Consider the following 15,501-nt stretch of genomic DNA (forward strand, 5'->3'; position numbering starts at 1 on the left):
GTGTTACTAAATATTGAATATATATTTTCTGCAAAAATATAATTTTTCATTAAGGTAACCCTTAGCCCCTCACCCACCCTACACAACTTACCAGTAAGAAATTCTTTTGAAAAATCACCGTTTTTAGCAATGTTTATTCATATACATTTATAAAATTTAAATAAACGAATTGTATTAATAGGTTAGATACTAACGACGAAACCAGCTGTTATTCATGCGTCTTATTTTGGAAAACAATGATTTTTGAAAACAATTTTTTACTGGTAAGTTGTGTAGGGTGGGTGGGGGGCTAAGAGTTGCCTTAATAAAAAATGTTTTTTTTTTTTTGCAGAAAATAATTCTCGGAAAAATAAATGCTTTTTAAGAAAATCAGAAGTGATAAAAAATCTATAGTTTTTATACCTATGCTTAACCTTTGGTTTTCGAGTAAAACGTGACTATAGATTTTTTTATCACCTATAATTTTCTTAAAAAGCATTTTTGTCTCCGACAATTATTTTCTGCGAAAAAAAACGTTTTTCTTTAAGACAGCCCTTAGCCCCCCACCCACCCTACACAGCTTACCAGTAAGAAATTGTTTTAAAAAATCACCGTTTTTATTCTATAATATTTAATCTAATAGCACTGTTTTTGTATTAAATATTTATTAATATAAATATATATAATTAAATCAAATTTAAATAAACGAACTGTGTTAATAGGTTAGATATTAACGACGAAACCAGCTGTTATTCATGCATATTCTTTTGGAAAACAATGATTTTTCAAAACAATTTCTTACTGGTAAATAGTGTGGGGTGGGTGGGGGGCTAAGGGTTGCCTTAATAAAAAACGTTTTTTATTGCAAAAATGATTTCCTGAGAAAAAAATACTTTTTAAGAAAATCAGAGGTATTAAAAAATCTACAGTTTTTATATCTATGCTTTTCTCACATAACCTTAACCTTAAGGTTTTCGAGTAAAATGTGAAAAACCTCCATTTTATTTCTCGAAAGCAAGATTATGAAAATTGCAGCATAGATAAGAAAGTATAGATACAAAAACTATAGATTTTTTATCACCTATAATTTTTTTAAAAAACATTTTTGTTTCCGACAATTATTTTCTGCAAAAAAACCGTTTTTCATTAAGGCAACCCTTAGCCCCCCACCCACCCTACACAGCTTACCAGTAAGAAATTCTTTTAAAAAATCACCGTTTTTAGTCTTTAATATTTAATCTAATAGCACTGTTTTTGCATTAAATATTTATTAATATAAATATATATTATAATTATATCAAATTTAAATAAACAAACTGTGTTATTATATTAGATATTAACGACGAAACCAGGTGTTATACATGCTTATTATTTTGGAAAACAATGATTTTTGAAAACAATTTTTTACTGGTAAGTAGTGTGGGGTGGGTGGGGGGCTAAGGGTTGCCTTAAAGAAAAACGGTTTTTTTTTGCAAAAAATGAATACCTGAGAAAAAAAATGCCTTTTAAGAAAATTATAGGTGATAAAAAAATCTTCAGTTTTTATATGTAAGTATACGTTTCTCACATAACCTTAAGGTTTTCGAGTAAAATGTGAAAAACCTCCATTTTATTTCTCGAAAGCAAGATTATGAAAATTGCAGCATAGATAAGAAAGTATAGATACAAAAACTATAGATTTTTTATCACCTATAATTTTCTTAGAAAACATTTTTGTTTCCGACAATTATTTTCTGCAAAAAAACCGTTTTTCATTAAGGCAACCCTTAGCCCCCCACCCACCCTACACAGCTTACCAGTAAGAAATTCTTTTGAAAAATCACCATTTTTTGTTCATAATATCCAATCTAATAGCACTGTTTCTGTATTAAATATTTATTAACACAACATTTATATAATTAAATCAAATTTAAATAAACAAACTGTATTATTATATTAGATATTAACGACGAAACCAGGTGTTATACATGCGTATTATTTTGGAAAACAATGATTTTTGAAAACAATTTCTTACTGGTAAGTTGTGTAGGGCGGGTGGGGGGCTAAGGGTTGCCTTAATGAAAAAATATTTTTTAAGAAAATTATAAGTGATAAAAAAATCTATAGTTTTTGTATCTATGCTTTTCTCACATAACCTTAAGGCTTTTGAGTAAAACGAGAAAAACCCCCATTTTATTTATCGAAAGCAAGACTACGAAAACTGCAGTAGTTGTGCCATTTTTTATCGCAAATTCAGTTTTTTTTAAGACAAAAAAGAACCTCCGATCCATTCACACAAAACTAGAAGCGTTGCCAATAATATGACGACATTAGATGGCTTAAAGGTAGATAAAATAAAAGGTAATAATAATGATAAAAGGTAGATTAAATAATTCGACATAGATGTAACAAGGCCATGGCAGCCAAGAATAGAACTGCGCTAGCCCCTAAAATAGACAATATGACCCCAAATCAAATTAAAATAAAATTGATTTACATATTCTTACTAGTTATTAAAAGTCAGACATAGTTTGAGATGCACCTAGATGCGCAAACACCTGTTTGTGCATAAAATAAACTAAAATATTTTTTTTTTAATTATGTAAGCTGACCAAAACCTATCAATAACTAAAATCACCATAACTTGATCTAAAAAAAGAAAATATTCGATCAACTTTATAATTAGTTAAAAAAAAATATCGTTCTTTTTGTTCTTTAAACTATTTAGAAAAATTTTAATTGTCTTTATTTAAAAAATAAATCCCCTACAACCTTTACTACATTTCGTAATACTATTAACAGCTCTCAAACTACTTGGCAAAAAGGGACAAAACGTATACTAAAAATCCCTTCATAGCGGATATAGCTGTTAAGTAGAGACTTTTTTTGTATTTCTCCACTAATGATTAATGTCGGTAAATAATTATCAGTAATTCGTCATATTTCTTAAAATATAAAATTGACAGATAACTTTACGGGTGTTTTCCGTCAATTTCATAATTAAAACCTTTAAACGTTTATCAATCATTCATTATTATACCCAGATATTTGGTGAATTCTTATTGTATTGTAACGACTACCGATATTTAATTTATGAAAATGCCAAAAAGTAGTGTGTAGGTTTTAAGCATCAAGTGGTTGTAAACCCAATTAATCAAATTGAAAGAAGTCACCATTTTCTCAAAGAGACCTAGCTAGATTCAATAATCTAAAGGGAACTACACAAAGTCTCGGTCTCAAAAGTATTTATTAATTCTAACAATAGGTTACACGTGTTTCGCTCACATTAAGAGCATCATCGGACCTTAAAAATCGACTACAAGCACTACATGCTCATTACACACTCATTATATTTAAGACAAATTCCCTATATGGACTAAAAATCTATAAACATTTTTTTTATGGTTAATTTTAATAAAGTTCACTCCAAAATCTCAACAACTAATGGGGCGATTCTCTTCAAACAAAAACCAGAATATTACCTGCTTAACCAGTGGGTCAAAACCACATTGACGATCCTCCAACAGTCAAACCTTGTTGGCAATAAAAAAAAATCCCGTGCAACGAATTACATTAAAACGCGGTTGGACACTATACCAAAAGGGGGGGATAATGGGGGATTGGAAATTGAAAATTATCGCTGACCTAGGTCCACGAGAACCTTAATGCCGGTGAATAAGATTCTTTGATTGACAAGTGAGCAACACATCCCGAGATTGTCCTATAAACTGTTATCGGTGCCTCATACGTCAGAACTAATTAATTAATTAATGAATACTTTCATGGGATTTTTCTGGCGTTCATTCATTCTTCGTGGAATCGTTGCATCCATCCGAAGGTTATCGGAGCGACTGATATCGGGCAGTTATCGAACTGATACGGCGCTAAAAGGTCACGTGAAGACAGGGCCGTTGCGAAATTTAAATGAACTCTCTCTCTCTCTCTGTATGATCGGCATGTAATTAAGATAACCGAGGATGCAACCAGCTCTTTGTTAGCAGTAATGGAATTTATTTTTTTTTTAATGGAAGTTTTTGATTCTCGATGATTAGTTTGGAAAAAATTGGCTGAAAATTTTTTTTTTCAATTATTAACTCAACTGCACAGAAGCGTGCGTTCAAGTTCCTTACAAGAAAGTTTTCATTCACTTTTGAGATGTGAACAAATTTATGATTAAAAGGAAATTTCGGATGTCTTAAGTCAAAGTAAAACTCCGTCATAATTTCCGTATTTGTTTATTGACTTTTCTTTAAAATTGGGTCGTGAAAAGGGGTTTTTAATTTCAAAGAAAAAAATGTCGTAATCTTAAAAGGTTTAGAGTAACAACAAATTGTCTTGGGGTCTTTCAATAAAAATCACTGAACTCAAAATTTTCAAAAGATTTTTGATTAATTTTTGAGATATAGAAATTTAAAAAAAAAAAATTTTTTTATGCTGAAAATGGCAAAAAAATAAAATTTTTCCAGGGGCCTAAAAGTGTGACAAAATATTTAAAATTCTGGAAAAGTTCAAAAAAAACGTCAAATGCTTGGAAAATGTTTTTAATATCTGGAGTGTAAGATGGCATCAAACTCCTGGAATAAAATTAGAAATTAGATATTTGAATTCATTAAAAGGATGTTTTTCCAGGGCACTAAAAAACACGAGAAAATGTTTTTTTTACATTTTGGAAAGATTACAATAAAAAATACAATTTTAAGAAATTTCTTGATTTTGGGAAGAACCATTGATGGTACCAAAAAACTGATTTCACCAATGAATTGTCTGGGAAAAATTAGCTAAAAAACAGTACCATGATGATGGGTTTATTTTAATTTTTAAGAAATTTCTTAATTTTGAGAGAACAATTGATGGTACTAACGGTAAGGGTTGGGTTAATAAAAAACGTTTTTTTTGCCTGGAAATATTATTTTAAAAAATTAAAATTTTATTTATTTAAAAAAAAATGAATTCCCTACAGCCTTTACTAAATTTCTTAATACTATGAACAGCTCTGAAACTACTTGGAAAAAAAGGACAAAACTTGTATATTGAACATATACTAAAAATCTCTTCAGAATATAGCTGTTAAATAGGAAATCTTTTCTTGATTTTGAGCAAACTCCTTAATAGTCCCATTAAATTAATCAAAAAAAAAAACTGATTTTTTTGCAAAAAACTACCACAAAACAGTGATATATTAATATAACCAAGCTCGCAACGAGCTCTTTGTTAGCACCCCATTAAAAAAAAAAAAAACCAAAGCGTTAATTTTCACACTTTTTTTTTCTCTCGAAGTGCATTTGTTAATTTTTCCTATTCACGCCTCGCGTCGTTTACTTTTGTGACGCTCATTTCAAACAACCTTCCACATTAGCACCACTAAATCTGCATAAAAAGACCCTGAACAGTTTTCAAGTTCAACTTAAAGGGGGCGCCAACCGTTAGAAACGTGTTAGCACCCGACCAAAAGTCTGAAGAAACAAGTATCTTGTATTGTAAGAAAGAAAGAAAATGTGCTATATTACGTAAGAATAATCTTGTGTACAAGCATCCTACAAGCTAAAAAAACAAAACACAAATACAATTTCAAAAATTGACAAAACAATGAACAAAATTAAACACAAGAAGACAAAACTTTTTGAACATACTTAAATTAAAGATAACTAAATAAAACAATCAATTACTAAATAAAGGTAAACTCGTTGACAAAACTAGAGAAGAAAAAAGGAAAAAAAGAAAACTTTCCAACATGTCCAAGGTTGAAACCTATCATTAAAAAAGTCATCCAGGTTATAATATGCCTTAGCCAATAAAAGCGACTTTAATTCTCTTTTAAATTTCTTAACATCCGATATATGTCTAACACACAGAGGAACATGATTGTAATTTTTTTTACTTATGTAAATTAATGAGTTTTTGGTAAGGGAAGACGTACAAGTATGTACAAGTAAGTAAGCTAAGCAAGTAAGCTAAGAAGTATGTACAAGTAGTTGATCAGTTTGGGACCAGTAGAAAAGCTTTTGGTCAGAGGAAACTATTAGGGATTGTTTGACAGGTGCTGCCCCGCCAACGCGGTAAATCTTACAACTTCTTGGTTTTATGATTTTTGGGGTATCATGGTATATGCTAATACACTTATGCACATTATTGCAAAACTTTGTAAAATGTTAATAACTTACAAAAACCTAAACGTCAAATTTCAATCAAATCGGACCTATAAGAAAAAATTTTTGCTAGTCGCGTGACCTTAAAACTAAATTTTTCAAAAATTTGTAAAAGATTCTCATATAAACCTCAAATACCAAATTTCATTTAAGTCATGCAAATAATAAAAAAAAAAAAATCCGATTTCATTTTTTTTTTATCATTAGGACCCACTGTATTGTGATTTTTGTCCAGCAAAATGCCTTGTATAGGCCACTGTGTCGCATAAATATTATTATAATACACAGTAAATTCTAAAACGTCAAAACTTTGCCGAATTATCACGGCTAAAAGAACACGATTTGGTAAGAGATATTTATATATTCGGATTGTCCAGAATCTCTGGAGTATTTCCATACCAATTCCTGAAAGTTTTGAGCTATATTAATCATTTTATCAATGAAATTAGGAAACAAGTCCGAGCCGATTCATCCACTTGGACGCCATGTTGGCAAAACCGCCATTAAAATTGGGCATAGACGTCAAAGTCGACCATTTTCAGACGATGTTTTAGGGTGTAAAAAGAGGTTTTTACCTTATGATTTATGCATGAAAAAATAGTAGAAAGCTTTAGGAACAGATTAACGTCAATTCTGGCCCGACTTCAATCGGTTTTAATAGCTAAATTTCAATTATAAAAAGGGTCTTTATTCAACGAAAATGCCCGTTTGCGTTGCCATGGAGACGCGGCCATGGGTTGCTTTGTAAATAGCCATTGTGCAGGGGGAGTTTTAGCAATTTTTGGCCCTTGACACTTTTAAAAAAAAAATATTTTCGAAATACTTGCAAAAATGGTGAAGAAATTAAATGTTAGTATGTTATAGTAAAATGAATGACGCATCTGCTCGAACGGTTTTGGTTTATCTACAATATACAGGGTGCGCACAATTAATTTTCAAAGTCAAAAAATGTTCAAAAATTCATAACTCGAAAACGGTTTTATCTAGAAGTACGATTGAAATTGGAAAACGTTCTCCTTAATACAGGCTACAAACCGTCTATAAGCCATTTTGTTCTAGGTGGCGCCACTAAAAAGTTATTAAAAATAGAAAAAAAAAACGTGTGAAAATGGGTATTTTCAACTGAACAGTGCTCACCCTGTATAAATGATCGCGTTTAATTTAATACACCGTTTTATTCGGAAAGAATGGAGGTTCAATTAATCCAAAAGAATTTTTTTTAATTTTGCACCAAAAAAAATTAAACACCTAAAAATTTTCAACTTTTTAAGGTTTTTTTGGGTTTTCTCCCAGAAAGAAACTTTTTTTCCTAAAAACCCTTAATAGAAATTGTAGTTCTCCATGAGGCGCACATATCTTCTATAAGTAATTATTTCCGGAAAGATACCATTAAACCGTCAGAGGGGCTAGAATATCACACATGTCTCAAACCTTGGACGTTAAAAAAAAAACTCTTCCCATATGCTGAGAATAACCAAAAACTATACCGCACTGTCTCACGTGAACTCTAATCGATCCGCAAAGTTTCTTAACATTCAAAGAACCGTTGCGACCTTTATCAAATTCTCACTCAAAAAATTAGACAAACATTTTTTTTTCACTTTGAAGGCGTCCTTTTATTAAACAAAAAAAATAATTAAAATTCGTAAACAATCAGGTTGTAGCCCCATATTTCTAGATTATAAAAAGGTAAACTTCGTTTCTCTAGCCTAAATACCAACGAAGTTTTAAGCGCTTTTGTCTGACGGGTCCGAACTTTGTACGAAAACTCCCCTCCATTAAGCTTGTTTCCCGTAACCTCTAATACGATAGTAAGGGATCAATTTGTTTTTTTTTAAACGATTCTGGTAAGTAAATTTAAATGTCATGGAGTAACGGCGAGTGCCATTCAATAAAACCAGTCCGAGATAAACTGGTAAAGCGCAATTATTCGCGGATTTACTACTACGCCTCGACAATAATAACCGGGAGATAAGCGCAAATCCTCGATCAAGTCAATGAAATTCATGAATGGAAATCATCACGCCACGATGCGACCGAGCGACTGTAACATATTTTATGCGGGAATTTATCTTTTATAAAGTGCGTCACGGTTTTTTTTTTTTTTTTTTAAATTGGACTATTGACCCTTTATGCTGATTTTCTTCTTCGGTCTTTTTCAGGTGAAACTCTCAGTATTATTTTCGTTACTTTGCCTTCATGGTGCGTACAGCAGACGACTGACCGACGATATCGTCCAGGACATCGATAACGACGTAAGCGCCCTACCGCAAGGTAAGAACCAAAAAAAAAAATCTCCTCATCCACTTCTCGCACCGTTCGAGAACCACTTTAGATAATCTTAATCTTATCCGCGCACATTTCTTGTCAGTTTGGTAATATTCCACTCCGCAATAATTATTGTAAAATCCAAAAGATGCTCTCCCTGTTATGCCTTCACAAGAAATCCCTCCTGTTATCCTTGTTGGTGTTCTTCAACCTCAACCTGGTGAACTTATGGTGGACAATTCTTTCAGGTAATCTGGGGTACGACTACCCGGAATACGGTCGACCGATGGAGTACGTGAGGATCAACCAGCCTCCACTACCGGTCGTCCATAAGAACGTCGGTTCACACGTGGAATTGAGCTGCGAAGCCGTTGGATCACCACCACCCACCATCCAATGGTACAAGGGACACATGAGGATCACCGAGGTATGTACCTCTTTCCGTTCAATCAAATACAGGATTATTCACGACAACACGGAATATTAAGATTATATTTAATTGGGATTATTGGGATGTGTTCCAGAAGTATCTTTTAAAGTAATTTTCTGGATATGCAGGGTGTGTTGGCATTTAAAAAAACGGGATTTAAATATCTAATTTTTAAACTTGATTATATTCAAATACTCGATTAAATTCCTCTGAAAAATCACTGTTTTTCGTCCGTATTACCCAATCTAATAACGCTGTTTTTATATTAAATATTTATATGTAAAATTATATCAAATTTAAATAAACAGCGTTATTAAATTCTTGAATTGAATATATATTATTTGCAAAAACATCGTTTTTCATCCAAGAAAACCCTTACCCCCCCCACCCACCCCAAACATTTTTCCAGTAAAAAAATCTTTTGAAAAATCACTGTTTTTAGGCTATAGGATCCTAATAGCACTGTTTTTTGTATTAAATATTTATTATTATACATAATTATATCAAATTTAAATAAACAAACTGTCTTATTAGATTCGATATTATTAATGAAACCAGCTATTATTCATTTGTATTATTTTGGAAAACGATGATTTTTGAAAACAATTTTTTACTGGTAAGTTGTGTGGGGTGGGTGGGGGGCTAAGGGTAGGATTAATAAAAAAAAACATTTTTTTTGCAGAAAATTGCCTAAGTAATTGTAGAAACAAAAACTTTTAAAAGAGATGATTTAAGTAACTGACAAATAAATTATAAACAACCTACTCAGTGACTATAAAAATGTTTAAATTCGATATAAACAATTCATTGTGACATTTATTGGTAATATAAAATACCCTGTATTTTCCATTAATATTAAGCGACTTATTGCCTTGTTAAAACTGTAATAATAATTTAAACCTAATTTTTGAACATCCCATATAAAATAGTAACTTTTTTACAAGTGACATGTAAAATCTAATAATTTGGTGCTCCCCTGTGCTAATATGGTAAAAAAAAGGAGAAACACATGTTTTTATTGAAATTGTCTCAACAAAATATTTCGAAAACTTTAATACCTAAGCTGAATAAGCCTTAATAAAATCTATCTTTATTTAGGATGTAGAATGCAAAAAATTAAAGGGTGTTCCACATAACTGTATGTTATAAAACAATTTTAAAAGATACTTCTGGAGCACCTCTGATACTCCCAATTTTTAGTGAAGAAATAGTCCATACTTGCAGTGCTAAATGCTTGTGTGCTTGCAGCTCTAATGCTAAAAAAATTTTTTTAGCATACTGTTCAATGCTTGTCAACAACAGAATGTAAATAAACAAAATAATAAAAAAAAATAAATAGAGGGTTTTTTTTAAAATGAAATCAAACCCTGGGGCATGTATATCTAGTACCAATTTTAAACCTTTTACCCCCTGATGATAGACACCACTGTGTCCGAAACATGTAGGGAATTTTAAATAGCTAAAGTGGAGGGAGACTGCAGGATTTTCATTTTACCTTTCCCAATTTTTGTTTACCCAAAATATTCCACGTTGCGAATAACGCGCTCTATATAACGTACAAAACTCTTTAGCGTCATGTCTGATCTACTTCCCATATTCCAGAACGAAAGTTTCGAAGATAATTACATCCGGATCGAAGGCGCTCCCGCTTTGGCCAAGGTGTCCTCCCGTTTGGTGATAAACTACGTGCTACCGAGACACGAGGACACTTACTACTGCGTGGCCGAATCCAACAGGAACAAGGACAGAAAAGCCGTGCAATTAATCGTCCCAAACCGTTACGGTAAAGAGATGAACCTCTCCCAACTGATCGACAAGAAGATCGTTGGAGCCCACCACCATCCCAGGGTCACCTTCTGGGCGTCCGCCTACATGGATGTCATCGGTAAGTTCTATTGTCTCACTGACTTGGAATTGTTCTGATTGAACCGGCTCGGGCATAAGCTATTCTCTCTGAAACTGTGTAATGACTATATACAGTGGTTTTGGCATATTAACCGGAATATTCCCTTTACACAAGTTATTTCGGTGGTCTTCAAGTTTTTTTTTGAAATATTTTAGATTTTCTAGAATATTTTCTCGATTACTTAAGGTTTCTTAATAAGTTTAAAGGCAAAGGTGTCTCCTCCCAGGGCAAACATTTTAAGGTATTAACGATTTTTGTAGCTCAAATATTTTTGAAATGACAGGCATTTTTGTGATTTTTGACACAAAGTGATTTTGGTGGTCCCCAGTAATTGTTTGTAAAATTTTACATTTTTTGGGATATTTTTTCAATTACTTGATATTCCTTAATAAGTTTCCAGTCAAAGGAGTATCCTCCTAGGGTGGACATTTTAAGGTATTAACGATTTTTGTAACTCAAATACTTTTGAAATTACAGGCATTTTTGTAAAACAACGGATTTGAGTTTTTAAGGAAGAATTTCAAAATGTTGTAATTCTGAACGCATTTCTTAGCATATTTCTGTAACTAGTCAATATACTTTTTAAAAAATTCTTGGGTACAATGTCTGATGATGTGATTGACATACAAAACTAAAAAACCAACTGGAAAATTCATTATGAAAGTAATTGTAGTCCCCAGTTATTTTTTGCACAATTTTACATTTTTTGGGATATTTTCGACATTAGTAGAGATTCCTTAACAAATTTCCAGTCAAAGGTGAGTCCTTTCAGGGCAAACATTTTAAGATATTAACGATTTTTGTACCTCAAATACTTTTGAAATTACAGGCATGTTTGTAAAACAACGGATTCGAGTTTTCAGGGAAAAACTTCAAAATTTTGTAATTTTGAGTGCATTTCTTCACATATTTGTGTAACATACTTTTTAAAAAATCCTTGGGTTCAATGTCTGATGATGAGCTTTAATATTCTAAACTAAAAATCAACTGGAAAACTCACTTTACTAAAGTGATTTTGGTAGTTCCCAGTAATTTTTTGTAAAATTTCACATTTTTTAAATTATTTTTTCAATTATTTGATATTCCTTAACAAGTTTCCAGTCAAAGGTGCGTCCTTTCACGGCAAACATTTTAAGATATTAACGATTTTTGTAACTCAAATACTTTTGAAATTACAGCCATTTTTGTAAAACGGCGGATATGAGTTCTTAAGGAAAAACTTTAAAATGTAATTTTGAGCGCATTTCTTCACATATTTTTGTAACATACTTTTTAAAAAATCCTTGGGTTCAATGTGTGATGATGGGCTTTAACATTCTAAACTAAAAATCAACTGGAAAACTCACCTTACGAAAGTGATAATGGTGGTCCCCAGTAATTTTTTGCAAAATTTCACATTTTTTGAGATATTTTTTCAATTACTTCATATTCCTTAACAAGTTTCCAGTCATAGGTGCGTCCTCTCATGGCAAATATTTTAAGGTATCAAGAATTTTTGTACCTCAAATACTTTTAAAATTATAGGCATTCTTGTAAACAACGGAATTTGAACTTTTCAAACACATCAAAGTTCACACACATTTCTTAACATATCTCCGCAACCATTAGAGATATTCTTAAAAATCTTTCGGTTTAAACAAAAGGAAGCGAAGCACGAAACGCGTGTGCATAATTCAAAACAAATCATCATAAACCTTAATTTTCTTATCACCATTACCAGTAGCACCTTTGTGACTAATTCCTCTCATATAAATGTTTTTTTAAAATCTACATATTCATTCAACATATCCACACTGTCTGGTTAAACAGGAAAAATTCCTTACTTTATACAGTCTTAGATACTGTATTTTTGATCCATAAAAGTCATCAAAGATATAACACGAAATGTACCAAATCTTCTCTTGCCAACTCTACAATATCAATTGTGTATGAGAGCATTAATTATTGCAAGAGCTTGTGTTCTTCTTAAACAATTTAAGAAAAGACTTTAGTGTTTGTTTGTGATGCCGCCTATTGCACCTTGATGACTACTACTGTGATCAATTTTTAAATTTGTATTTTAATATTAATTTTCATCTCTTCAGGGTCAAACGTGATTCTTCCATGCAAATCGGTGGGCAACCCCAACCCGGAAATCATCTGGATCAACACCGATTCGAAGCAAGTGATCGAAGATGACAGGTTCCAGGTGTTGTCCGATGGTAGTTTAAGTATTAAGTCGATAGCGTGGTCGGATATGGGCACTTACAAGTGTATGGTGAGGAATTCGGTTGGAGAGGATGAGGTGGAGACGTTCTTGTACCCCATGCAGGTAATAATGGTTCAGTCGGTTCAATAAGGGTGCGATTACAAACAGTTTTTTATTTGCAGTACTCGAAATAAGTCCGGAGGCGACCCTAAATGGTGGCAGGTGCTCTAGGGCCCCCCCTCACTTTAGCCGAAGGTGTATTTCCAAAAAAAAAGTCTAGTCACTCCATTCCAAGAAAGAGGCTTTCTTGGCACACTTACTATTATTGTAAAGTAGTATTTTAACAGATTTATTTAGTTAGTATTAATAGGCTATTAATTTATGTACTTATTTATATTTAATTGATTTATTTAAATTAGGTTTAGTTGAATGAAAAACAAGTAATAAATCTAAGCGATTCCATTTGATGTCAGGTTGTTTTTTTTTTTTCCAACCAGTATCCCTTGTCACTCAAAATGCATTTTCTCCGGTGTTACTTAAGTGAACTCAATGGGAGAAATTGCGTTAAATTTAGAATTAAATATAATAAAGCGTCGACAAACCATTCTTTAATGTAATGGCATAAGTTGATGTACATAAAGCTCTGACCAGACCTGCACAAATCAAAGCAAATAATGAATATAAATTCTATTTTTGACTTGACATATGCAAATTTGATGAAATCCCCAGATTCTTCCGGTACCAATTGTTAAGGAAATAATGTGTAATAAAAGAAAAATTCTTGAAAATCAAGAATTAATTATTAAAAATATAATTGCAAGCAAATTTTATTGTTAGGTTAATATAATGAAGTTATTTTCTCAAGACAAACCTCTGATACCTGGATTTTTGCATATAAAGAGTATAGTGGGCCTGCTTCTATTTTAGTAAAAAGGGCCGGGAGTTTAATAGTAGGGAGGCAGAGGTTACTGATTGAATAAAAAAATATTTAATTATTGTTTCCGAGGTACAATTTCTTATTTTTCTGTTTACAATCAGTATCTGTAATTTTTAATAAATTTATTTCAAGCCCAATTCATACAATTATATGTTATTCATTCAATTATATACAAAAATCTCATCCATTATTCTCAAAAAGACCACCATATTATTACAGGTTACACATGTTTCTCTCTAGCTAGAGCATCATCAGGCCTAAAATCAAAAATAGTAGTCGACACAAAAGACTTAAATAAAAAACACTAAAAATGACTTTTAAGTTTTTTGACTAAAATTTTTGATTTTAGGCCTGAGGATGTTCTCTAATTAGAACGAAACATGTGTAATCTGTGAGTATATGTTGTGACACCGTGACTTTGTGTTTTCTTTGTTTTCGTCCATTCACCCACTAGTTTATATCTTTGTTATAAGTATTGATAGGCGACAATTAAATTTGTCAAGATGAGTAGTGTATACAAAAATTGATAATAGAGATGTTGAGTATAAATATTTAACACTAAATAGATAAAAAAAAAAGGAAAGTTGGTTTGAGGCACAGTCTCTATCCTTGTCTGTACCTCAAACCAACTAATGTGCCCGTCTCTCTCATACACTATTGAGAAAAATAATAGTACTGCAAGTATTTCGAGAAATGCTACTGAGGGGCACTTTAAAAAGACACAAAACAGTTATGCCACGTTAAAGCTTAATCCAGGTGCCTTATTTATCCGTAATTCTGGAAACACTCCTCAAAATCATACAGTACAAAAACAATTAAAAAACAACATGGGGTAATGAATCCTGACTCACCCTTGTTATTCCTTCATAAAATGGTGGTCGCCTCCTCGCAGGAAAACGTTAATTATCCCGTAAAAACACTATGCCCATAAATCCCATACCCTTGGTGACCCCCATAATCTTGGAAACGGCGGTCCGGTCTACGTACCACCGATTAAACGTAAAAACGCCATTTTTCATTTAATTAAAATAGGCCATACCACCTAACGAACACTACGCAATTAGTGTATACCCCTCTAGAGCGACCAGCCTTATCGATCCGATCGACCACGAGTAACGGAAACCGGAAACAACCGAAAAAGGTTTGACCAATAGCCGCATCGCCTCTGTTGAGATTTGGCGGGTAATTTAAACGGGAACCATATTAAATTCGTTATGGGAAGCAGAATTGGGGCTATTTGCTTTCAGAGGTATTATATTGTTAGAAGGGCAGTTAAGGAATGGAATTAAGATGTAAAATAGTGTATAATTATTATAGACGCAGACTTGCAGGCTACTGTACACGTCCGAATTACTCTAGAAATAGTTAAACGGAATAAATATTTTGGCAAGTATATTTAAAAATAAAGCAAGGTTTATGCTTTTTTGAGAGTGATTTATTTTTGTTGAATAACGTGTATGTGTAGAACCTGAATGTAAGTTAAAAGATCCTAACCTAAAAATCTCATGCACCTCACCACTGACTCGCAAAACCGCTTTCATAATCTTTTTATCTAAAGTAAACCATAGTTTGTAGTGGTTCGCTTTAATTTGCTTGTCTAATAATTTAAAAATAAACTGAATAAAGGATCCTGTGTAACTTTTGGTCCGTGGGGACCAGCTTGGAACG

At 32.2% G+C, this 15,501-nt stretch overlaps 2 protein-coding genes across 6 annotated transcripts in view; one reads left to right on the top strand and one right to left on the bottom strand.

Annotated features, from left to right (window-relative positions):
• Positions 1 to 13,363, top strand: part of LOC126742688 (neural/ectodermal development factor IMP-L2) — a 53,222-nt gene extending 39,859 nt beyond the window's left edge. For 3 of the 4 annotated variants that reach the window (XM_050449455.1, XM_050449453.1, XM_050449454.1), the window contains exons 2-6: positions 8,267 to 8,378; positions 8,621 to 8,799; positions 10,405 to 10,687; positions 12,793 to 13,019; positions 13,079 to 13,363. In XM_050449455.1, coding sequence (XP_050305412.1) covers positions 8,267 to 8,378; positions 8,621 to 8,799; positions 10,405 to 10,687; positions 12,793 to 13,019; positions 13,079 to 13,090 — 813 coding nt within the window. In that variant the 3' untranslated portion in view covers positions 13,091 to 13,363. Of the gene's footprint in view, positions 1 to 8,026; positions 8,187 to 8,266; positions 8,379 to 8,620; positions 8,800 to 10,404; positions 10,688 to 12,792; positions 13,020 to 13,078 lie in introns of those variants that run through there. The other variant, XM_050449452.1, reaches the window with a different exon arrangement.
• Positions 1 to 14,935, bottom strand: part of LOC126742676 (uncharacterized) — an 85,479-nt gene extending 70,544 nt beyond the window's left edge. For both annotated transcript variants that reach the window (XM_050449424.1, XM_050449423.1), the window contains exon 1: positions 14,685 to 14,935. The gene's annotated coding sequence lies outside the window, so the exon portion shown is untranslated. The remainder of the gene's footprint in view (positions 1 to 14,684) is intronic.
• Between the last annotated feature and the right edge of the window lie 566 nt (positions 14,936 to 15,501).

The sequence above is a fragment of the Anthonomus grandis genome, chromosome 12, assembly GCF_022605725.1.
Source record: "Anthonomus grandis grandis chromosome 12, icAntGran1.3, whole genome shotgun sequence".
Classification (NCBI taxonomy): Eukaryota; Metazoa; Arthropoda; class Insecta; order Coleoptera; family Curculionidae; genus Anthonomus; species Anthonomus grandis.